Raw genomic sequence first — 25,612 nt, 5'->3', positions numbered from 1 at the left:
ATCAGGGTCGCGCGGCAAGGCTTCCTTCAAACTTCGCCGACCAATGGCGCGGCAAGCCGCTCTCCTCCGCTGTGTACGTCACGCCCACGCAAACCAACCAGAGAGTGGCACTCGCTTTCCATTCCCCTGCATTGGCGCAGCGTCGACCTTCTTCTCCCCCCGCTCATAGGCTTGAGAGACGGCACAGCGAGGAGTGACGCAACGCGCCTTTTACCTTCCTTTAGCCGCGGCTCTTGCGGCTACGCCTGCGCAGAGGGGAGATGAATTCGATTCTGCCTTCCCGCCTCGCAATGAAACAAAATATAGCCACAAACAAATCCGACTCGGGTGGAAAGGATCCAAGGGGGTCGTGAGACAGAAAAGTCCAATCTTAGCTGAGGCTGCCTAGTGTTGCCTTCTCATTGGCAGCCCTTTCCCGTCCATCATGGTCATGGCTCTGTGACGCAAGCGCGTAGGGAAAGTAACGGGCGCGGGTGTTGTGGGTGGGATGTGTCGCGGTTGGCCAGTTCCTGTGTCACTCAACAGAGCAAGGTAGCGGCAGCGGCGTTTCTGGCACAGCTGGAGGAGGAGGGAGGTGGGGTGGCGGCAGCAGCAGTCGCTTTCTGGGCGCCGCTGGCCTTAAAGGGGCATGCACCCCTCGCGGCCGCCTTTTCACGACATGGCGGTGGCGGGGGAACCGGAGCACACGGTGAGCTGGAGAGAGGGATGGGCACGGGGTGCAGCGGGGGAGGCCCCGAGGCTGTGTCTTGGCTCCTTCGCAGTCCCCTTCTTTCTCCTGGAACGTGTCCTGGGCTTGTGCGGGTTGGATGGGGAAAGGCAGTCCTCACATGCTCAGAGGCGCGCTTTCTGTTAGGATCGCTTCGGGTCATTCGTGGCCCCGGCTTAAAAGCATTCAGGACAGGTACTAGGAGGCGCTCCTATGCAGACCAGGTAAGCTGGCGTTCCCCGAACTGGCGCCTTCCAGATGTGTGCGGACTTAAGCTCCCATTAGCCCTGGCCATTGATAATAGGATTGTAGTCTACCACATCTGGGAGAAGGGCAGGTTGGGGAATGCTGAGTATGGCTCCTGCCAGGCAGCTGTGAACTTCTCTAAGCCAGAAAGATTAAAAGTGCTAAAACAGACCACGTGTTAAAATGTGAAGTAACTACATCTTTTTCTCTCTCTTCGTTTCACTCCAGTGTAGATGCTGGTCCTGCATCCAGACCTGCAGACTACCATGGGGTTCAGGGGGGAATTGTAAGATGTAAACCAGATTCTCCTGCCTACTCTAGAATAAAAATGAAAAGGCATAGGTGCTAGACACACATCTAAAGCAATGTCTCTGTTTTGGTCTAAAATTCCTTAGTATGCACCTGCCTGATCTTGCATCAAAGCATCGGCCTGTTTAGTGGCAGGTTTGCCTGCCTTTAGTTCTTTGGGCTCTCAGGTAGAGGACTTTTTCCACCTACCCTCTTGCCTGCAATTCTTTCTGTTAAATAATGGGAGATAGTAGGAACTGAGCCGGTACTTCCTTCACATAAAGCCTGCTATCCTTCTATTCAACATCTTTCTCTCACCTGCATAAGATTAAGCATGAGGAATACTGGCCACCAACTGTCTGAGACCTGATATGTTGTTAGAGAACTTTCTCCAGAAGCCATTCATATTTTGGATTTTTAATATTTTCATTTTAGGCAAAAGACAGATTTTTTAATTAAAGGATGGTATTGAGAGCCAGTGTGATGTAGTGCTTAAGAGCATGGGACTGGGATTCAGGAGATCTGTGTTCTAACACCCACTCAGCTATGGATCTCACTGGGTGACACTGGGCCAGTCAAAGACACTCAGCCCAACCTACCTCACAGGGTTCTTGTTGTTAGGATAAGATTGAGAGGAGGAGAATTATATAAGCTGAATTCCATGAAATGACAGAAGGTGGGATATAAATGTCATAAGTATCATTAAACACTCGGTTGTGAAGAGCAGTGGGTTACTTTGGGTCAGCTGCTATTCCTACCTCAGTGGGCTGTTGTGCAATAAGTAGGAGAAAGGGAGGGATGCATTTAGACTGTCATTAGCTACCTGAAGGAGGTTAGGATGCAAAGTGGACCAATGACCCATGGAACGTGTGTGGGGGGCATTCAGTGTTTGAAACGAGTGGGCACACTTAAAGGTGTTCAGTGTTTGTTTTATTGTATGCCATTCTCCAAAAGAATTCAGGGCAGAGTGTGGGCTTATCAGATCTTGTAACGATCTTGTGCAGTCATGTCATCTTGTCTGTCTTGACAGACTTTCTGCTGTAAGATAAAAATGGAAAGCAGCAGTGGGAGAGCAGGGGAGGTTTATGGGTGGAACGTGAGGCCAGGCAGCGCAATTAAATGGCTGGTTTCAGTTTGGTCTTGGAATGTGAGGAGAGGAGAGTGAGGCACTGCCTCGTGTTGGCAAGACCTGCCTCCTCCCCATCCTGCTTAGCTCCCAAAAGCCCATCTCTCTTGTGGCCTGGGAGCCAAAGTTAGTGGAGTTCTCTCTGCACTGGTCCTGAGGGTTTCCAGGCTTGGAGTTGGTACTCCAACTTATCCAATGGGAATCTAAGAGTCAGTAAAATGGCTGTTGGACCGGGCCCTAAATGAGCCAAAATGATCAAAGCATTCTTCAGAAACATCATGAGAGTGCTGAGCTATCCAGTGGGTTTCACTGCGCAGCTGGTGCGCAGCTGGTTTATAGCCAGCATCCTGTCCACTGTAAACCTTTCTTGTTCTCTTTGTGGAGAATTCTGTGTTTCTATGAGTGGGAAGTGGGCTTCCCAGCTTATACATCCTGATAAAAATAAACCCATGTTCCCAGTCTACCCCTTGTGGCTCAAATGCCTCTGAAGGCTACCGGGTTGGGGATGCCTTTGGGAGATCCAACCCTTTGGGTTTCTCTTCCATGGAGTTTGGTAGAGCGTGGGTTGCTTCCAGTAGGGAGAATGAATGTTTTGAAATAAACTGCCCTATTGTTTGACAGATCAGGTTTTTTTAAGCGAACATATTCTTGGGGAATTCCCCTCCCCCACCATGACACTCTGTGAGAGCTGCTTTCCAAGTAAAAATACATAGGTTTGCACTTCATAGCCCACATAGGTGCTAGTAGCCCCATCAAATTTAATGGATTTCTCTTTGGAGTAAATATGGCAAGACCTGTGCTGAAAAGATCCTGCTCCATATCCCCATAAAGTAACACCCAGCTCAACCTTCAATGTGGTTGCATGAGAATTAGTTTTCAGGGCTGGGGCAGGAGAGCTGAATTTACAAACTTGATTCTAAGTGAGAAAATCTAAGCTCTCAAACACAGAATGTATGCTTAACTTGGGGGAAGAAGAGAAACTTTGCAGTTGCTGCTCTTGTTACCTGCGTCCGAAACTGGGGCTCGCTTGTTGGCTTACTTGGGAGTATGTGTGCACAGAGTTGGATCCATAGGCTGAAATCTCCATGTCTGCTGTCTGATGCCTCTTGAGAAGCTGATCAAGATTGGAATAACTTATTTCACCAGTGGCAGTTCAGACACCAGCCTTTGGCTGCCATTTTACTTTTTAAGTCAGGGCTGGGGTACTTGCTGCTATCCAAATGGTGGAAGGATCCAACTCCCATCAGTCCCAGCCAGCATGGCTAGTGGTCAGGAATGATTTAAGTGTTCAAAGTATTTTATCTCGCTCCTGCACAGAAAAAGGATCCCAGAGCATCTTAAGCAGGATCATCCCTCTCTATGGGCTTTCAGTCAGAACTATACATGTGACACAAGGGGGGGGGAGGGGTAAGGAGGGAATTGGAAGTTGTAAGGCTTGAAAGGACCCCAGGCTGCTTATCCCTGTTCCAAGTCTTCCTAAGATCTAGTTTCTGCAGCAGAGACTTCCCGGATCCCACTCCTCACAGCCCTCTGAGGACTGAAATTCTTCTTCCTGGTACAGGAGGCAGGTAGGGGAATTGCCTTCTGTGCCTCTTAAGAGAGCTCAAATAACCATTTTTATTTACTTTCAGAGTAACCTTCATGCAAGTCACAGGTCTGCATCGTTCACAGATGGGCTTTCAGCAGCTTCGTTTGCAGAATACCCTAGACACAAGCCATTCATTAACTCTGACTTGCGACGATCTCCTGCCAGACCAGTGACTGCTTATCCAGAGAGTAACAGCAAAGGTAAGGTTTCAGCCCAGAGGAAATGCTGTTGGTTTGAGAATAGCTTCTAGTTTGTAAATCAGTCTGGAGACTTTGTAGCTTTAAGCAGCATGGTAATGCTGTTGCCGTTTTGTGCACTGGGATAGATTTTCTTTTTAAATTGCTTTGTAAACTCTGTCAGGTGATATTTTTGTTATGTACCATCAAGGCATATCAACCTATGGTGACCCTATGAATGAAAGCCCTCCAAAATGTCCAGTCCACAACAGCCCCGTTCAGCTCTTCCAAGTTCAAGGCTGAGACTGCCTTTATGGAGTCAACCCATCTCATATTTGGTCTTCTTCTGCCTTCAACTTTTCCTAGAACAATTGCCTTCTACAGTGAGTCTTGCCTTCTCATGATGCATCTGAAGTAGAACAACCTTTGTTTTGTCCTTTTTGCTCTTAGGGAAAGATCAGACTTGATACAGGGGAAGGTGTACTGTGCATTTTTTAAAAGTAGCTTTGTAGCAATGGTGGATTGCTTGGATTTAAAGAACCCTGATAGGCTTGGGTTACTACAACTTTATATGCATCCAAAGGCCTCCTCTATTGTGCAATAAAGGTAAAGGTAAAAGGTTCCCCTTGACATTAAGTCCAGTCATGTCTGACTCTGCGGGGCGGTGCGCATCTCTGTTTCCTAGCCGAGGGAGCCAGCGTTTGTCTGCAGACAGTCTCCGTGGTCATGTGGCCGGCATGACTAAACACCAAGGTGCACGGAACGCTGTTACCTGCCCACCGAAGGGGTACCTTTTTACCTACTTGCATTTGCATGCTTTCGAACTGCAAGGTTGGCAGGAGCTGGGACGGAGCAACGGGAACTCACCCCGTTGTGCAGATTCGAACCAGCGACCTTTCAGTCAACTAGCCCAGCACTGATCAACCACTGCGCCACTGTTTTAGGAGGGGTCCAGATAATGCTGTCTTCCATTTTCCTTTTGTTGTTTGTTCCATCTTTTTTTTTTTACTGTAAAAGTTTATTAAGGAGGAAAGATGGAATAAGTTTATGATGCCTTGTGATTGTTGTAGAAGTTCTCCACCTGTGTTTACCTTTACACTATTGCACCTCTGTATTTGTATTCCTTCCATCTCTCCTTCCCAACCCGCTGAGACCAATAAAGGTAACCAGAACAAGGGATTCTTCGATTGCTGATAATGTTAGAACATAAATATTTTTTTAAATTAAGATCATCTTAAAAGACTCTGCTCCAAGTGCCCCCCCCCCCCCCGGCCCCACAAACCACCATTTAGGCAAGTGGAAATGAAGAATACGATCTTTTCTGGAGTAATATCTCCTCTAGAATTTTCTGAAAAAGCTCCACCAGGCCAGCTTGCTTGTAATGTTCTATAGGCATGATAGAGTGCTGTTACTTCCTGATTGATTCTTGCTAATCGTCACGTGCTTCTTCCATCATAGAATAGTAGAGTTGGAAGGGGTCAAGAAGGCCATCCTGTCCAACCCTCTGTTATTGCAGGACACCACATTACGCCATCCCACTCAGATGGCTCTCCAGTTTCTTTTTTAATGCCTCCAGTGTGGGAGAGCCCCCCACCTCTCCAGGCAGCTGGTTCCACTGCCCTATTGCTCTGACAGTGAGGAGGCTTTTTGAATGATCCCCAGTCACAGACCATTTTCCTTGCAAAGTGTTCTTTGTTGCTTCCAAGTACAAATCACCCAGAACAGATCTCTGAGCATGCACAGAGCAGTTTGTTGAACCTAATCTGGTGTTCAGCGAACCCTCCGTATGAACATGCGTGGCCTCCAACCCTTCAAGAGGGGCTCTCTGAAGGTGAGCATGCCTCCTCTTCTCACGCGGCTCATTCAGCTGGGCCTCCCATCTCTGCTGATGCCTCATTATGGGGGTGATGGTGGGGTGGGGAGCCTGCCCTGCGTCTGATAATTCCTCATCCTCAGAGTCCTCCGCCTCTGGCTATGGATCATGATGGTTCTCCGTGATTGCCTGGCTTGGTGAAGTGCCTGGCCTAGGTGATCATCTTGACCTAGCCTATCATCCCCAATTCTACTGCAATCTATTCCTCTTTCTGATTCCAAAGAATAGTCTAGTATGCAGCCAACAGTCTGTGGGAACAATTGCTGCAGGTTGTCATCCTTTTTGCCCTTTGTCCCCAACAATTGTGTCTTCTCTTGATCAGCACAAAATAGTCAGGCTGTCATTGTGCCATAACCCCCATAAAATCCCTATTCAGTCACCTGGTTTGTAGAGTGAATATATAGCACAGAATATACAGAAATATAAAATATATTTCTGTATTGAGAACTTTGTTTTTCCCCATGCTTTTTAGTCCTGACCTGATGTGACATAGACACTTAACCGTGCTGATTGATAGCACCGGAAGCCAGTGGAGCAATTAACTTTCCCTCCCTTTTACATCTGTCCCTTAAATTCCCTAAAACCCATTTTGGACTTCTGAATCTTCTCCCTTCTTGATCCATTTGGTCTGACCTGGCACTCTGCAAGTGAGGGCAAATTCTGTTTTTGTTTCTTTTCAAAATATGCTTATTCTTGGGAATATTTCCATCAGAGCTTCCTTGACTCGGGCATCCCAGATCTAAATGGCATTCCCCCTTGGATAACCTAATTAAAAGAGGATTATACTGACAAGATGCTCTGTTGGGTATTACAGAGAAGAAACAGTCCTGCTAATTATTGATGAGGAAGGCTTGCAGCTCTGCCAAATATTGGAGCCTGAGGAACTCGAAAGCCTCCTGCTTTCCTCCTTGACCGCAGAAGTGCTGTTCGCTGGCATCTTTTATTTGCCGATCTTTTGACACTGCGGAGCAGCGTGGGTGTCTTTGCAGGGTGCCTCTGGGGCCAGACGCAACATGCCCCTGACTGTTGATCACTGTGGAATGACAGTGGTACAAGGCTCCTGCACTTGTTTCTTACTTGCGGGGCTGACCGTGTGTTGCCTGGCTGGGTGCAGCAGGGAACAGAGTGCCTGGTTAGGTTGATTTTTGGTAAGGACCCAGCAGGTCTCTTAGGCTATATCACACTGTGGAGTGTGAAAAGTCCTGGAGATTATTTCTCACGTACGGGTAGGAGGACTGTATAAATGGACAGGCATTGAGGAAAAATACCCTCTTGATAGTTCATGAAAGCCAGAGCTGGTTATACATAATACAGTGGTACCTTGGCTCACGAAGTTAATGCATTCCAGGACTCTGGTCATGACCCAAACTGGTCGTGAGACAAGTCAGATTTCCCCATAAGGATCAATGTAAATAAAGTTACTCTGTTCTGCAACTATTTTTTTTACTCACAAAAATTTGAAGCAAAGTGACGAAGAACAACAAAGATCGCGGCCCTCCCCAGCGATCGCAGGCACACAGCGGGGAGGCAAGCGCTGGCACGCTGTGGGGGGAAGGCTGTGGGTGCACTCGGGCAGGGATCATGGGCGCAATTACGGCCATCTCCCCCCCCCCCCCCCAGCATGACTGTGATCGCACCTGTGCAGGGGAGGCGGGCACAGTCGCAATTGTCACCCAATGCAGAGTTTGTGACCTGCGGCAAATTTTTTATGAAATTTTTTTTCACGACCCAATTGGGTTGTGAACTGAGGCATTCGTTAGCCGAGGTACCACTGTATATATAATATAAATATACACTAATTTATATATATTAACCCCCCATTGGGGGTTTCCTTCATGGTGAGCAGCCATAATGAGGTGAGGATAAGCAGTAGCTTTCGTAATTTTCATTTTAAAACCGAACAAGCCTAATGGCAAGTCTGCCAAGCCTGATAAGAGCCCCAAAGTCACACTGTCACTGAGATCAGCACCACTGCTGTGACCGCCTGCATGATCAGAAAGCTCTCCTCCTCCTCCCTGGCTATATAATTAACTGCAAGGAGTTAGCTAAGGGAGCAACAGAAAAAAGGCCTATATTGCCCTGTATTCCTCCCCCCTTCCGCTGACGCCTAACTTCAAGTGATGCTGCCCAAGCCAAGCCTCACCTTTCTGCCTGGGACCCTGGGAAGGGCAAAGCAGCAGGGCCGTGTTGTTTTGGCTTGGCTGGCGGTGGCAGCTGCACCTGCCTTATGGTCCTCAGAGGTTTCTCGCCCACCCACCTGCTAGCCAGATATGCATGTTTTTTGGCGCAGTGGCTGCTCCCCATCAACAAAGTGTTACAGTGAGACAGAGACTAGAACTCTGGGGAGAGTAGTCAGGAGTTTGTGATGAGCTGTGTGTGCCTGGGTGGGGAGCAGTGCAAGAACAGTGTTTTGCTTTTAATGAAATCCATGAGGCCCCTGGGCCCAGATTCCTCTCTCCCTCCATATTAGCCAAATCAAAACATGTTCAGCAACTGCCAAGAACAGGAGCAGTTTCCAGGCGAGTCGGGTGACTCTCAGGAAGTGGGTGGGAAGCTCACAGAAGGCTTCACAAAATCTGCCCGATGCATGAGAGGACGTGCAAGTGTGAGACACGGAGAGCCTTGAGAGGGAAGAACTGTTCGGAGGATGCCGTATTTTTATATTTTCCTGGGAGCCTTCAGCCACACACAGGGGCAGCATGCATGGGATTGGGACTGCGTGCTCTTTACAGAGGGATGCTAGCTGTGGAGAGTGGTGCATGTGTGAAAAAGAGAATGATGAGTGCAGCGGGGTGTATGAGAGAGCAGTTTGGAGGTGCACCATTTCTTGCTCTGCCTCGTGGGGCAGGATGTCTCAAACCAGCCCTGTTCCCAAGTGGGAGTTTAGAGGCCTTCTGAATGTTGTTACTGCTCAAATCTAAGCCTGCTTTTGGTAGTGATTGCATTAAAACATGTAAGATCACAGAAAACCAGGAGCTTATCCTCATCAGGTATATACAGTGGTACCTCGGCTCACAAACGCCTCAGTTCACAACCAAATCGGGTTGTGAACAAAAATTTCATAAGAAGTTTGACTTAGGTCGTGAACTCCACATTGGGTGGCGACCGTGATGGCAGCTATCTCCCAACCCCAATAATGTTTAATAACATTATTAAAAATGTTTTAATACATAAATAAATAAAATAAACCCTCCTGTGTGGGGAGACGGCTGCGATCATGCTGGGGGCGGCAGGGAGATGGCTGAGATCACACCCATCTTTCCTGCATGAGTGCAGCCGCAATCTCAGCCATCCTCCCCCGCCAAGCATGATCGCACCCTTCTCCCCTGAGCGCGCCTGCATTCGCGCCCGTCTCTCCCCCCCACCAGTCCACGGGGATGATGGGCGCCTGCAGGGATGATGGGTGCAAAAGCAGTCATGCTGAGGGGGCGGGGCGGGGAGATGGCTGCGCTCGGGGTGGGGATGGAGGAGATGGCTGTGATCTTTGTTGCTCTTTGTCACTTCGGTTCAAATTTTTGCGATTAAAAAAAATAGTTACAGAACAGATTAACCTTATTTACATTGAACCTTATGGGGAAGTTTAACTTGGCTCATGACCAAATTGGGTCATGACCAGCGTCCTGGAACGGATTAAGTTCGTGAGCCGAGGTGCCACTGTATCCTGCCCTTCCTTGCAGGAGTTCAGGCCCCATAAGTGGACCACTTTTTTGGTTTTTGGTCTTCGTAGCTGCCCCTGTGAAGTAGATGAGGCAGAAAGAGAATGGTGGTTTGTCCAAGTGCACCTAGTGAGCGTCAGTACTTGGTTGGTTTTGAACTCTCCGCAGACTCTGCCTTGCATTTTCTCTATGGCATCTCACCCACTTATTAGCGGATGGTCTAATGGTATTTTGATTGTTCTCTTGCTAGCCATCTTCTCCGCTTTGAAGAACCTGCAAGAGAAAATACGACGATTGGAGCTGGAGAGGATTCAAGCAGAGGAGAGCGTGAAAAGCCTGACCAGGGAAACCTCGGACTATAAGAAGGTGCTGAGTGAGCAGCTGCTGGAAAAGGAGCATTCCAAGTGGGAGGTGTCCAGGAAGAACGATGGTATGCTGGTGCCTGTCGTTTGCTCATCCACAAAATGGTCACCATCCAGATGTTCGTATACGTGCCATGCAATGTGAAGAAATTGGCTTGTTATGCATTGGAATGCCAACTTAATTCAAACTTCCTGAACCACTGTGCAGACTTGAATGGAATTATAGTTCTGTTTTTGTGTTCTTCTCAATTTTGCAATGCAGTTTTCCAATGGAAGTTGTTTGCAAAGTTGTGGTATTTGGGGGAAAATGGATATGAAAACTTGTATGAAATGGAAATGAGATCTTGTGCAAAGAGGCATATGATTTTTTTATGCTGACTTCTGAATCAAACATGGAAAGAAGGGAAACTCATGTAAGTTTCGAAAAATGAGAAACTGAGCAACCTGAAATGGACAGATTTAGCCTCCATAGCAACACGCCACATACAATTAGAACACCCAGGGAGAACCTTTTGGAACTAGAATACATAGCCCAGTTCCAGAAGCAGCTCAGCAGGTGTGTGATTGTTTTTACTTGCCATGGAATGGCCAGAGAGGACTCGCTTGTTCTTTGATGCTCTGTTGGGTGCCCCTTGGCCTTTTCTCTGCCACCTGTTGGGTCTGCCAGGATATTGGCGAGCTTATCCTATGTCTGTGAATGCCTAAGGTGTGCTTCAGGCAGGACCTGTGGGACCTGCTCTGCATTGCATCTGTAACCGGCACCTTCACTTTCCTGGGTTGGGAACAGATTTTCCATTTAGAGAGGAGGGAGATTTGCAGTGGCACATCCATCCGTGGGGTGTAATCGTACACTTTCCAGGCCTGCCACTCCTGCTAACTTCTTGCTGCCTGTTGCCTTCAGAGCTGGCCTCTCAGTTGGCGGGCGCCGAGACACGTTGCAGTCTCCTGGAAAAGCAGCTGGAGTACATGAAGCAAATGATAGCACAGGCGGAGCGCGAAAAGACAACAGTCTTGGAAAAACAGGTAAGCCACCTTTGTGGTCATCTGCTTTGTGAAGGTTGTGAAGCTCTGTTGTGGCTGAGCAGTTGAGCTCAGACTTGTAGTTCATGCTTCAGCATGTATCTGATTTATCTCAGTTACTTGAAGGCGGGGTGCAGAACCTCTTTCAGCGAAGGGCCAAATCCCATTCTGCGGAAGCTCTCGGGGGCCGCATCCTAGTGATGGGCAAAGCCAAAGACAGAATGAGTGTGACCAGAAGCCGAGGGGGCAAAGGCAGCATTCAGTAGGCGATGCTCTTACCCTCCATGCTTACCCTCTATGTGACAAAGCATTCTGCATTTCTCCCTCCATTTCCCAGGCCACGCTAGAAAAAGAGAGGATCTTCGACGAATCCCATGTGAAATCTAAACTGGAAAGGCTGGATCTGCTGGAGAAAGAATATGCCAGGCTTACTGAAATGCAGTCCCTTGCAGAGGTGAGTCCTTTTCCTTCAGCATCAGGACCAGTTTTGGGTTCATTGTGGATGCCGAGAATTTGTTGTCCCTTAGTGTTCCCCACCACCATGACTGGGGTAGGAAACTTGGGGGTCTCCAGGTCTGTCCAGTCTTTATGCTGGAATTTATAGCAGAGATGTGATGCTTTTATTAACCAAGAGTCGAGATTTGTTGGACTACAGCTCCTGGTATCTTTGACTACTGGCCATTGTGTTGGGGCTTATGGGTGCTGAGGACTAACAACATTTAGAATTCCTCACACCCCTGAGTTAGGAGTTATACCAGTTGCACAGGGGAGCAGAGAGTGAACGGGGTGCCCTGTTCTTTCCACAAAGAGCCTTGAACTTTTCGGAGAGACTGAAAACCTGGTTTCTGGCTCACAGCACAATCCAATGCATGTTGACTCAGTAGCGTGTCTCTCTAACTTCAGCGGGAGCTACCTCTTGGTCCGTGTGTCTAAGAGGAGTTCCCAGCTTTCTGGACCCATGGGGAAATTTGAGAGAAACTGCTGTGGGCACCACCACAAAATGGCTCCCATGGAAGATGTGGCTAGTCACACAATGGCTGCCATGGGGGCTTGGATAGCTTAGAGGTAAGAATCAGAGGAGAGAGAGCAAGGCTGGGAAGGAGGGTGGAATGGAAGGAGTTACTTCCTGGCCTGCCCAGTTGTGCTCTGTCTGTACAGGTATTCCGCTTTTGCATTCTCGCTCCATTCCTACCCTCTGGCCTCACCATTTCTCTTCCCCAACCACTTTCTTTGCTGTTTCTCTCTCCTTGGCATTCCTAACCTTCGCACTCTTTCCTTCTCCCATCCAAACGTATAGCTTGCTGTTTATCTCCGTTTCCAGTCTCCACTCTTTCTCCCTGCTAGCCTCTTCACTTTGCTGTTTCGCCCTTTTCTCCGCATCTGCCCCATGTCTTGCTTTTTCTTACTGCTTGCTGAGTAGCAGCTTAAGGAGCAAGAAGGACAACCTGGCACCCTAAGACCTTGAAAAAGAGTGTTTTAAAATGGGCAGAGAATGAAGAATTTTGCAGGCCTCATCCGGGTTGCCTGTGGGTTTGTTGAGAAAACCTGGGGTGTATTGCAGGGTTCTCTTTGTTTTTCTTTAAAAGTAGAAATGGCTTGTTTCATGTTCTAAGCACTAGTGTGACGCATGTAATAAGCAAGTTTAATTGCTGGTTCAATAATTAAAACTCATCTGATTAATTAAGATTTCTCTCATCAGGTGACAGTCTTGTTCAAGAGTGTAGCATTTAGATTTCTTCCCTTGCAGTTTTCTATATGGGGAATGCCCAGAATCCAAGTTCTGCTCCAAGAAAAACTAGGCCAAAAATTAAACGTGACCCAACTTTATACAGCTTAATCGGGTGTGTGGCATCTACTTAGGTTTATATGTTTTCTCCCACTGTGTGCCACTTTGTGTAGTGTTTTTCATTTCAGTTTGGAGGATTGTATTCTTTTCTGGTTCGCCCTAGCAACTGAATATCTTTGCACAGGTAGTGCTAATCCCTGCTTTTGTGAGCTGCAACTCTGAGAAATTCATACTTGGGTCCAGTTCTTTTGTTACTCTTGCATCCTGCTCTTTCTCCATGGAGGACAGCACAGATTGTAAGCCACACCAACCCTATTAAGCAGGATAGATTATTTATTTCCTTTAAAAAAAATCGAAGAAATACCATTTGATACATTACTGCCTGATCCCACAGAATGTGCACAGATCTCTTTTTAAAAAACAGTTGAAATCATACCTAGTTTGGAAGATTTTTTATTTTTTTCTGATTCTCCTACTTGTGAATAGACAGGCACTGAGATTTCTGCCTTTTATAGCATCTTTAGGCCCTGTCAAAGACCTCCAAAGGGATTTCCATAAAACAGAAGCTGTAAAATGCTATCAATTTAACAAAATTAAAAGCCTTAAAATCCCAATGGTAGAGTTAAAACTGGCAGGGGTGTTGCTTTTTTGCTTTCTTTAAATTAGAAAAAAATGAAAGAGTTGGAAGAGAAGCTGCAAGAGGAAGAGCAGGCACGGAAGCTGGTTCAGCAAAAAGCTGCTGAGGTAAGCCCAGCTGACATGGCTGGTACGGTTTTGCAGAAGGCATGTCTGCTACCTTTTGCAAGAAACACGGATCAATGAGGACTAGCCGAATAGCATGGCTTGTGGTGATGTCTGGGCATCTTTTCAGAAATGTGGAAGAAAGGACCAAGCATGGAGCACTGGGAAACTTCACCATGCGTGCTGAAGGCAGATCATGCATGGCTGATGGTCTTGGTGAAAAATCCTTTGGAAGAGTCAAGATTCTGATCCAGCAGTGCCTTTTAGATGCATTTCACTACAGTTTTCACCATCCCCAGAAGAACTCCTTCCTCCCTTTTTCATGCAGACCAGCCCATCTGCAAGGAATGCCCTTATTTTTTATGATTTAGTTATGTTGTTCCTCTATTCAAAATGGCGGAACACTAGTTTGGCTAGTATTTCTAGATGTTTACCTTTCCCAGCCTGGTACCCTCTAGGTTGTTGAACCACAACTCATACAATTCCCTGCTTTGGTGGTTGAGAATGATGGGAGTTGTAGTCCAGCATATGTGGAGGGCACTGAGTTGAGCGTGGCTCATTTAAACTGTTCCTAAATGAGGCTCTGATAGTATTTGTTGTCTAGCAGGACCTTTGATGGGGCGGGAAGAACAGATCTGGGGATCTAGAGGGGAGAAGTGGGCTGAGAATCCTTTAAATCCTTTCTTGCCTGCAGTTTCTGCCCGCCTCCTCTACCTAGTTTTCCCCAGGTGGGAACCCAAAGGCATGTCTGGGAAAGAGATGGTTGAGGAGTTCAGGCCTCTGTGGAATCCTTCTTGGATAACCTTCTGGCATTCATTATTATGACATTAAGAAGCTGAGGGCTATCCCTGGGCTGGCAAATGTGATGGGCAGATTACATTTTCTATCTCTTTTTACTGAAAGGAGAAAAAATAATAATTCCTAGGCTTGTTTCAGCAGCTTCAGACTGGATTGGAGGCAAACAGAAAGCTGCTGAAGGCACAACAACAACAACCACCTCCACCTGCACCAGTACCAGTGCCTTCAAAACCAAAGAAGAAGAAGAAAACAAAGCATCTGGACAAGGTAAACTGCCGATATTAAAAAGAGCTGCAATCTTATAAACATTATTCAGTGGTAGTTACTTCTGAGTAGATCTGCCTAGGATTGTATTGTAGTTGGGTTCATGTAACAGGTCCTTCACTATTTGGTTGTGCTTTTTGTTGATAATAATTATCCTCATCTGAAGACATATCCACAGCAGCTCACAAGTTGAAATCCATAAAAATACCATGCAAGTAACACACACTTGGAAAACACAAGAACAGCAACCAAAAATGCAGCGGCAGTGGGCCTAGAAAACACGATTCTGTAGCAGCAACTGCTGCCACAGATGGCCATCAGCCAGCCTTCTGCCTTCCAGATGTTTTGGGCAATTAGCTCCATCAGCTCCAGCAAGCAGAGTCTGTGGTCAGGGATGATACGAGTTGCAGTCCAAAACATCTCCACTACAGGTGGGGGAGACTGCAGGAAATTGTGTCATAGAATAACCCAGTTTTTAAAAAAGCAGAGTTTAACTGATCAAAGGCTTTCTGAAAGAGCCATGTTTAGGGTTAATGCCTTAAAGAAGGCCTAATGATCCTCTTCAGGGAGCAAAGCATTCCTAAGAGTTGGTGCCACCACTGAAAAGACTCTGCTCCCAGTGGATGCTTGCCAATTTTGGTTTGGCAGTGGCATTTGCTGAGCAGAGTGTCTTCACTCCTTAAGTCCAGTCCTAAAAAAGGCAAGGGCAGCTTGTGGCCTTTCTGATGTTTTGGTCTGCCCTCACAGACAAGTTTGGCTACTGGGCAATATAGAAAACAGAACAACTCCCATCAGCTTTAACCAGCATCTCCAGGGGCGAGAGGGATCATGAATGTTACAGGTCAAGATAACTGAGTGTCCGCAAGTTGCCCAATCTTGCCCTAAAGCACTCGGGTCAGGCTGCGGGACTGTTTGTGCTCTGATCACTCCACCCCTGCTGCCTCCCCACCCTCCTGAAATTAAGCAAAAACACGGCCATTTGTTAATTCAGCTAAGTTTTCCTGTTGAGTCACCCGAGAGATTTGCCCCAGAATTTCAGCAGCAGGCCACCAATTCTGTTGTCATCATGGGGAGTGTGGCAGCTGGAGTTTGGCTAGCAGACTGCCCAAAGCTGCGGGTGCAGTTTCGGGTTTTCAAAGGTCAAAACCACAGCTTCAGAAGATCTTGCTCAGAAAGCAGCAGATGGGAGTAATGTTCTTCGTCCACCGCAGTAGCCTCATTAGCCATGGTAGCCAGAGAGTGCTCCCATATTCAGGGGAATTTCTCAGTGCCGATCACAGTTGGCTCAGCCACCATGCTCGGCCTTTGAGCACCGGACCGTATGTGTCCAGTAGCTTCTGGAAAGCGAATGCTGGACTAAGCGGTTGTTTCTTCTCATTCGGCAAGTCCATTTTTACATCCTGGAGAAGCTCTAGGAAGGATTGTATGCACATGGCCAAAGGGGGCTGAATGAGTATGCAAGTGGGGTGGAGCTTAGTTTGATTTCTTCTGAGTGAGTGAGTGTCTTTTTCTTACCTTCAGAATGATTCCGGGCTGACCCACTTCCACCCACAACCCCATTACAGGCTGCGACTGGGTGATGTGCCATTTGTAGCCGGAAAGGTAAGACAGATCACTTTCAGAATGCCTGGTAACTCAGCAGAAGCTTCCTTTTCAGAGGCAGTACATCAGGCCTTTCTTAACCTGGGGTCTCTAGACATTTGGGTGGGGAATTCTTGACTTTAGAAAGCTGTTGCCAATCCCAGCAGGTAATACCAGGCCTGGGCCAGGAGGAGACAACCCTGTGGGTGTGGCTTCCCAGACGCAGGTGACCGGCATCCTGTTCCCCCTCCTCTTTCTTGAAACCTGGATGTGCTTCAGTGGGGAGTGTTATAGGCCAGTTACAGAGCACACGCTCCACGTACAGAAGGTCCCAGGTTTGATGCCTGATCTTCTAGGGAGGGCTCGGGAGGACTCTTACCTGAATCCCTGGAAATGATTGCCTGTCAGTGTGGGTAGTCCTGGATTCTGTGGACCAAGAATCTTTCTCAAAGTAACACAGCTTCCCTTGTTCCTAAAGCACTGGCTAGAGACTGGCCATCTTCTTCATTTCCTAAGTAGGTCTCTCAGCCCTGCTTGAGGGTCAGGGACATTCTGGGGAGGTGAATGATGATGAGTGAGCAAAGCTTGCTTTGACGTGGTTGCAGCTTCCAATAAGGAAGTTGGTAGTTTTTTTTTTAAGTGGGGTAAAGGCACCTTGGATGTGTCCAAGGATGCAGTGATACCCACGGGTACAAGCCTGATCCTGGCTAGATGAATCGGTGCTTTGAACAGGTGTAAAGCTAATTTCTATGAACACTTTATATTGGTAGAAAAATGCGCATCCGTGGTACCTTCACATTCCTAAGCAGTCTTAGTGCTCTTCAGCACCTCTCTGCCTTTGCTTCCAGTCCACCAGCCCCAGCCATTCGGTTGGAGCCAATGTGCAGCATGTGCTCCATCTGATGAAGCATCACTCAAAAGCCCTTTGCAACGACCGTGTGGTCAGCGACGTCCCGATGACTCAGCAGACGAGCAAAGGCCGGAGGTCCCCCGTGTCATCCGTGTCGTCTCTTTCGTCCCAAGGAGACCTCTCCGAAGTGCTGCTTACGCTGCAAGATGAGCTTGGGCAGATGAGTTTGTGAGTCAAAGCTCTGGTCTGAACTGGCATCCCACGGCTCTTGGGATTTGATGGGGATCTAGCCAATTTATAAAGCCCCCAAGAACTCTGAGTGCAAGGACAGGTTGTGCTTTGCAGACCTAGAATCATAGAACGGTAGAGTTGGAAGGGGCCATGAAGGCCATCGCCCCCCCCCCCCCGGCTGCTGTTGCAGGACACCAGTTGACACCATCGCACTCAGGCAGCTGGCCAGTTTCTTTTGGAATCTCTCTAGTGGGAGTGATTCTAGGCATGTTTAGTTGGAAGAAAGTCCCACTGTGTGCTCTCAGGCTTCCTCCCAGGAAACCGTGTGCTGGATTGCAGCATTAGCACTGTAATTAGGGAAGTGTAGGGAAAACACGCTTTTCGACTTTTAATCACAAATGTGTGAGGTCTGGATAGGGTTGTATACCAGGAGTGTTCAAGTGCTTTCAGCCCGAGAGGTGCATGCCACTTCGCAGAAGCACTTGGGAGCCATGTTCCAGTGATGGCAGGAGAGATGGGTCAAAATGCCATCCTGTTTGAAATGTGGGCTCATACTGCCAGTAATCCAAATGGGTTGGGGGGAAACTGCACAGAACCCAGGAAACAACCAAGCCACTGGAGGAAAATGGGGAGGGACCATCTGGGGAGCTAGACTGGCACCTCAGCCAGGCTAGACTTGGCCCCTGGAGCAGTGATTCTGCACCCCGGTTTTATTCTAATGATTGAAATATAGACCACAAGTACACAGAGAAAGATGCCATTAATTGGGAATTCAAGAGCAGGCAAATCCCATGAGATAATTGAGCCAGAGAGTAGACTAGGTTCATCTGTCCCTGAAGAGACTGTATATATTTATACTTGCATAGTCTGGAATGGTTCCATTGAAATCAATGGGAACTTAAGTTAGGAGTGACTAAATTAAGTCCCACTGATTTCAATGGGTTTGCCCCAGGTGTGAATAAGTCTGGTTCCAACCCTGGTTTTAAAATACTATTGAAGATCTTAAAAAATGCTTAAGAAAAGAAAAGAAGTCAATACATCAACGTAAAATACTGGTTTTGATTTCTGAACATCAGTTGGGATGCTTGGCCTCTCCCTGCTCTTGTCTTGTCCCTTTGGCCACAGCTTTTTGCTGCTGGGAATTAAAAGATGCAGGCAGAGAAGTGATAAGCGATGCCATCCTGACTTCTTTGCCACAGTCCTGTGCTGTTTCTGATCTCAGTGCTAGGAATCAGAAATATCCTTTGGCCCTTCAGGCACTGTCCAGGGGACACAGGATTGCTTGCTTAGCTAAGTGCATCTCTGCAGGTCAGTTTTAATCATCGAGGCTGAAAGTCCTTCCTACTTTTTCAAGGGGGTGGCGGGGGGGTGCTAGGTGGTATACCTTCTGTGCCTGGGGCTGGGGTATTGGAGGGGGAAGAGCCTCTCTCCAAGTGAAGGGTGGTGGGGAGGCAAGTCTGCTGTGAAGTCCTCCAGGGAAAGCTCTGCTGACATAAATCCACCATGACTTGTGTCCCAGTGGCTGGAAGCCCCGAAGCAGCACAGAGCAGAGGTGGTCTCAGATTCACTAGCTCCTAATTCCCTCTTTTCCTCTTTCAGGTTTAGACCCCTTTCTTGTTGACATAGCTATTTCCCCTCCAGGAAGGAAAATGGGGTGCGGGGGAGTGAATGACACCCAGTAATGGCAGGATGGAAAAGAGAGTGGTCTCTTCCACACACCCCCATTCACACAAAGTTTATTTGACTATTTGTTGTAGTTACATCCCTCCTTTTTCCTTAGAAGGAACTCATGGCAGCTTACATAACTTATTTTCCATCTATAAGATGTCTCCATTTATAGGACGCCCCCCACTTTTCTTACCAGTCTCCGAGCGAGCAAGCTGCTGCTGTGTGTGCCTGCCGCCTCCCCCGGCGAGTGCGCCTGTGCCCACCTCCCCCTGAGCGTGCCCGCAATCGCACCAGTCTCCCCCAGCGCACCTGCGCCAGTCTCCCTCCCCCGAGCGCACCTGCGATCACGCCAGTCTCCCTCCCAGCACACCTGCGATCACGCCAGTCTCCCGCCCCCCAGCATGCCTACAGTTCTCTCAGCCCCCCCGTGTATAAGACACCCCTCCATTTTTAGCTAAATATTTTTAAGAAAAAGTATTGCCTTATGCATGGAAAAATAGGGTAATCCTCTTCCTCAGTTTTATCCTCACAGCAAGAACCCTGTGAGGTGCCTTAGGCCATTTGTTCTCCTTACTTTCTTCCCTGGCTAGATGAACTGGTGTCCTGCTTCTTCACTTCCTATTCTGCTTACCCTTGAAAGATCTCTTAAGATTACTGTGCCAGATGTTAAAGGTGCCATAACCTACCATTTAATAAAGAAAACAATTTTAAACTGATTTCTTTCTCTCTGAAAGGTGTGATTATCCAGATTTTTGGTACATTCAATTGTACTTATTTATACTTAGTTCAAAGAGAGATGATGGATCTGTTTTTATAAACATACAGGCAGACCCCGAGTTATGAACAACCCTTATTTACAGACAAACTACTATGAAGGTACTGCAGAAAATTGTCATCACCATAGAGAGAGAGGAAGCAAAAGGAGAGAGAGGGAGGCCTTCAAAGCATGCCTTCCTGCCCTGCCCATCTGGAGAGGGAAATCTCTTCAACATTTTCTTGCTGCAAAGAGAAGGCACTAGTGAGCTGGGGACGGGTGTCAAGATATTTGTGGTTTTTTCACTTTCACAGGGACGGACTATCTGTAACTGTTTTAACAGCCCTCACTTTCAAAGCTAGATATTTTCCTGCAGTAATGGAATTCTTCACAAGAAGTCTTTTTCTTTCTCCCCCTGTCTTTCAATTGTGTGTAAGCAATCACCAGCAGCTGGCAAAACTCATCCATGATGCGCCAACAGTTGCCTTGAGGGAGGACCTGGAGAGGGAGCTGGAAGTGCTGGTGAAAAAGATGGAAGCCAAGGCGGAACAGATTGCTAAAATCCAGAGACATCGGGCTCGGGTGAGCTGCCCTGCTGGCCACATTCAGGCCCCTGTGAAATAACATTGGGATGTTTTCCCTCAACAGATTCCCTGAGCCAAGAAGAACGTACTGGTATTCTAACAGGCAGGAGAAGTTGAGGTGGGGAGTTCCATAGGAGTTAAGCAGCTTGGAGCCTTTGGTGGTTGGCAGTGGCAGACCATTCTGAAATGCCATGCGGGCTCCAGGAGTTCGAAGGCTCTTGGGCAAGATGCTCCCAGAGGACCCGTTCCCTCGGGGAGGCTCCCCTCTCACCATGATTGTCACCCGCTGCTGCCGCCGCTCCTCTTTCTCATCAGCAGCAGCCTGGGAGCAAATAGACAAATGCGCCTTTTCCTCACCATTTCCATTGTCTGGGCCAGAGTTGAAGACAGGTGAACAAGCAAGTCACAGTGGTGAAGAGGAGAACCAGCTCTGGGAGGCTTTCCCCTGCGGGACTCCTGTTGTGGGGTTGGTCCTTGGCAGGTGCCCAACCATGACTAGCCTTGATGTTGACCTGGATCTGTAGCTGCACAGAGGGTAACACCTGGTGAAGCTCTCTGCTCCGATTAGCAGCAGACTCCTTTCCCTTGGGAGTCTGAATTTTAAAGGCCTCCTGAAAGTGCACCTACCTAGACTTTACTGCCACTAGAGAGATTCCAATATTGGAGCTCTGTTTGTTTATCAGTTGTATATTGCAAGTAGTTTTTTAATATATACATAAGTCTGTGATATACTACAGTAAAAATCCTTAAGATGTCAAGGGTTTGAAGCTTGAATCGCATAGGAAAAGCAGGTGTCCTGGCCAATTTATACTCAACAAATTAAATTGTATGTATCTAACACTATGAATATCTCTGACTATGCATAGATATCTTTTTCATTCTACCCCCTCCTAAAGGTGCATAGGAATTTCTAATGGTGTTTATTCGTGTTCAAGTACGGAGGGGGGGGCGATGATGACACATCTTTCTCTATTTCTGACTCCCCCTTGGAGTATAGACATCAGAGTTTTGAATGGGTTGTTTGCTCTGAGAGCTTTTGAAATTTGTCTGAGGGCCTCAGCATGCCTGGCTTTGGGACTTAAAAAATGACTTTAAGAAACTTGATCTTTAAACATGAAAAGCTGTCCCAGAAGCTTCCCTCAGTATCCACTTTTGTCATGAATGGGAGAAAATGAGGAACTCCCTGCACAGAAGATAAAACATGATTTGTAGTAAGCATGTGTAGGATATAGCAGGAATGTGGAACTTCTTTCACCTCAAGGGCTGAATTCCATTCCAGAGAATCTCTTGGCTTCGGCATGGGGCACATTCCAGAGCTGAGCAGATCTAGATACAGAAGCAGAATCCAAAATCCAGCATAGTTAAGCTTAAAACTGATCTTTGCAGTAACTCATCCTCAGGCGAGGCATTCTGGCCTTTCTGTATGCCCTGGGTAGGGTGGTTATGAACTGTGCAAAAGATGGGAAAACATCAGTGTGGGGAGGGCTTAGAACCACCTGAGGAGCCCTGGAGAACTGGATTTGGCCCATTGCACATGCCTGGAACATCTGCATCTCCCTTAAAGGTAAAGGTTTCCCCTTGACATTAAGTCCAGTCATGCCTGACTCTAGGGGGTGGTGCTCATCTCCGTTTCCTAGCCAAGGGAGCCAGCGTTTGTCTGCAGACAGTCTCCGTGGTCATGTGGCCGGCATGACTAAACACCGAAGTGCACGGAACGCTGTTACCTGCCCACCGAAGTGGTACATTTTTACCTACTTGCATTTGCATGCTTTCGAACTGCAAGGTTGGCAGGAGCTGGGACCGAGCAGCGGGAACTCACCCCGTTGTGCAGATTCGAACCAGCGACCTTTCGATCAACCAGCCCAGCAGCACAGCGGTTTAAACCACTTCCCCACTTTCAGTCCCCCGTATCTCCCTTAGGAAAGGAAAATATGTTTCCCTTAGAACAGGTAAAGGAGATTGGACATGACTGGCAAAGATTTGGACTGGAAAGGGGAACGGATATTTTATGGCCCCATCTTTCTGCAATACCGGATTGCTGTTTTTTCTGTTTTCTTTCTAGCTGGAGAAACACAAGAAGGAAGGGAAGGCCAAGCAGTATGGTTCTCATGAGTCACGCCGAGGGGGTGAAGGAAAACCGGCGCCTGCAGCCGTAAAGGTGAAAGGCTCCGGCCCGAAGGGGAAACCAGGCGAGCGGGGAAGGAAAAGTCTGCAGTTGCTGAGGGAAATGCAGAGCATCCAAACCTCTCTTCAGAAAGATGATGTCAGTTGGGACTGCTGAAGCGTCTTGCTGTGTAATTCTTGCTTGCACCTTTTATCTTGTCCTGGCTCCAGTTTTCCAACTGGGGAAAAGACTATGTAATGGCTGCACTTTCTAAACAAACCTGTACAATCCTCCTAAAGACCTGACCACATTACAGCCCTAATCCTGGGGGAAAGGTTGTGGGGAATAACTTTATTTGGCTACCTGACCGATCCCTTCAGGGTGCAGTGTTATTCTTCACGCTGCAGCTCTGCCTCAAGCGATGAATTGAATCACTCGCCTAGAGCAACTCTTTATTCTAAGGCTGGAGACAAGCAGCAGGGTTTTTTGCGGAGTCAAGGGTGGTACACAGTGGAGGTCTCTTTGCCTCTGATGCACAGCTTTCGCAGGGTTTTGCTTGGCTTTGTGAGCCTGTTTTTGGCTAAAGATGAAAGTGGGATAAAAGACACACCATAACGCAGTGATGGTTTTTATTGTACTGTCTTTCAGCCCTTTTAAAATGCATCGTTCATCTTAAACAGCTTTCTGCATAGCCCCTTTTAATGCCGGACACTGAATTGCCGATTTGGTTGCTCTTTGCAGGATGCTTGCATTTTGAAATGTTTCAAACAAGTTAGCAGTCCCTTTCAATCAAATGCTTTGCCCTTTTTAAAACCTCTGCTTACCTTTAAGGATTCTTTCTCCAAAGTGTTTTTCCCCTGTGGATTCTTAATAGTGTGTTATTAAGAATGGAACTGAATAGCCATTTGGACTGAGAAGCCATCTCTTCTTTGACCTCTTTGCAGAAGAGTGTGAGATCGGTGCGTGTTCTCTTTTTAAAATAACCGTGTGGATCATGCTGGCAGCTTGTTTTTAACTTGAAAGTATTATTCACTGGACAAGATCTGGTGGCTGTCATGGTACTCTCCCATTTTTACATACCAAGGCCCCACCCTGACACATAGTTATTTATTACATTAATAATGTAAAGGCTTTCCAATGATTGGAATGTACTGACGTGACTCAGAATTGCCTGTGCTTTTTGATGTTTGATTGGAATCCAATAAAGGCAACTTGCTAATTGAATCCATTAGGTGGGAAACTTGCTCTTGGATGTCCACTTTCTGAGTTCTACTGTAATATTTGAAGGAAAAGCAGCTTGGCTCAAGGACTGATCCTTTTACTTTGGTTGATGTGCTACCTGGTCAGGTGGGACACAGCCCCCAAATGTGGCCTGCTGGATGAGGCCATGGGGAATACAAATTCACTTTGTATTCCAGGTGTCTGGGGAAAGGCCTCTAGGTGTTGTTGGAAGGCAGGGGGCAGGACTATAGAGAAGACAGATGGAGCTGCAGCTGCCTTGTTCTCATTTCATTTTCCTTATTTTGCTTTACAACACGTATCTAGGGCACAACATGTCACCCTTAAGCATAGCCCATTGAGTTGATCCTCAGGATTGCAATGAAGGGCAGATCATGAATAATCTAGATGAATAAATGCCTCCTTGTACCAAGAAATCAGAGGAACAGGAGCACTCAGGTGTATTTATTTATTTAGAATGCTTCTATGCCACCCCATTCACCTAAACCTCGGGGCAGCTTACAACAATAAATAAATAATAACAATATAAAACAATATAACTGGAGACGTCCTGGCCATAAAAATAAAATAAATAAATAATATTAACAATTAAAATGGCGTTTAAATAAAAAGGTCTTCTTCTGGCGTCGAAAAACAAACAACGATGGCGCCAGGCGGACCTCTTTGGGGAGCGCATTCCATAGATCCGTGTACCTGCCTGAAAGGTCATAATTGGGCAGCTGCAGCTTTTCCTGATGTGGTGATGAAATGGAGGGGAAGTCATGCAATAAAGATGTGAGAAACAGGACCAGAAATGACTATCTTCACGTCATGGGCAGAAAGCAACTGCTGGAGTGCATCATGCTGATGCATAAAACACCTTTCGCATGTTTGTTAAAGGCTTTCCATGTTCCCTCAAGTTCCAACATGCCTGGAAAATCGCCACTGTTACTCCCACCTTTTACCAGATGTATAATATAGGCAGCATGCCTATGCTAAGGTCTCCATCCTGCGGTTCATTTTGGTTTCGCCACTACCTTGGAGCGGATGGCAGAGTGGTGGACCTGATTTCCAGATCTGTCTAATTATGAGTTGGATGCATGGGCAGCTATCAAACCAAAGCTACTGTCCTGCATTACAGGTACCCATTGGGCAATCAGGGCCATCCATCTAAAATATGCCCTTGAATCCATGTAGTTTCACTGTGATCCTTCCTGCGTTGTTCATGGGTGCAGATAGCTTGTTTAATGCAATACAGGACAAACTATCTGACAATTGGCCTCTGATGTCCTTCTAAATATTTGCAACTTATCAAGCTGTTCTCCACACCCACCTAATCTTCCAAATCTTTACACGTTAGCAGAATTGCGGAACATTCTGAATTCATAACAACCAAAGTTGTATATGGTGGCATTTCTTCTGCTAAACCAGGGCAGAGGAATCCGTGCCTGTGAGCTAAATGTGAGGGCTAATATTGCCCCATGGGGTGCCACATAGGTCCACTTCTCTAGGCCCCATCCTCTTTCGCTCAAGCAGGGATTCTCTCAGAGTGTCTTGGCATTTGTGTGGGGTACAAGGTTAAAATGTCTCTCCTAAGGTTTAAATGCTGGCACAAATTGCTTTAAAACCTAATGTTTGTAGGTATTTTTAATCCTTTCCATCACTGGACTGGAAAGGGTGTCTGAAATTCAAGTACTTGTAGTTAAAGCTATCACTAAACTTGTTAAATATGCCAAGTTAAGAGAGTATGTTAGTACTAGGTCCTCTTCTATGAACAGGCTTGTGCCTCATGTGCAACCGTGAGCTCATAGTTGTCCCACTCATTGTGCCAGGATGTGGAAAGGTCCTACCTTGGCCAGCCTTCTGTGTATTGAAAATAAGCGATCACTCCAGCCGTAACAGGGCAGTGTCATAGTACAGTGGTATCTCTGCTCACGAACGCCTCAGTTCACGACCAAATTGGGTCCTGGGCAAAAATGTCATAACAATTTT

The 25,612-nt window shown here is 47.2% G+C and overlaps 1 protein-coding gene across 2 annotated transcripts; it reads left to right on the top strand.

Moving 5' to 3' along the window:
* The first annotated feature begins 537 nt into the window (after positions 1-537).
* On the top strand, positions 538-23,626 carry CEP57 (centrosomal protein 57). Of its 2 annotated transcripts, none has more exons than XM_044441841.1 (11): positions 538-688; positions 3,998-4,154; positions 9,910-10,089; positions 10,923-11,044; positions 11,379-11,495; positions 13,494-13,571; positions 14,508-14,633; positions 16,152-16,232; positions 17,060-17,289; positions 20,152-20,296; positions 22,361-23,626. In XM_044441841.1, the coding sequence occupies exons 1-11, from the start codon at positions 629-631 to the stop codon at positions 22,577-22,579; spliced, it is 1,515 nt and encodes a 504-aa protein (XP_044297776.1). In that variant the 5' UTR covers positions 538-628; the 3' UTR covers positions 22,580-23,626. The 2 variants fall into 2 exon arrangements, with proteins under 2 accessions (XP_044297776.1, XP_044297775.1); XM_044441840.1 differs by having other exon boundaries at positions 14,505-14,633.
* Positions 23,627-25,612: the final 1,986 nt, after the last annotated feature.

The sequence above is a fragment of the Varanus komodoensis genome, unplaced genomic scaffold, assembly GCF_004798865.1.
Source record: "Varanus komodoensis strain SLA01 unplaced genomic scaffold, ASM479886v1 scaffold4, whole genome shotgun sequence".
In the NCBI taxonomy this organism is placed as follows: Eukaryota; Metazoa; Chordata; class Lepidosauria; order Squamata; family Varanidae; genus Varanus; species Varanus komodoensis.
Note: the sequence above shows the minus strand (reverse complement) of the source record. Positions and strands in the feature narration are given on the sequence as shown.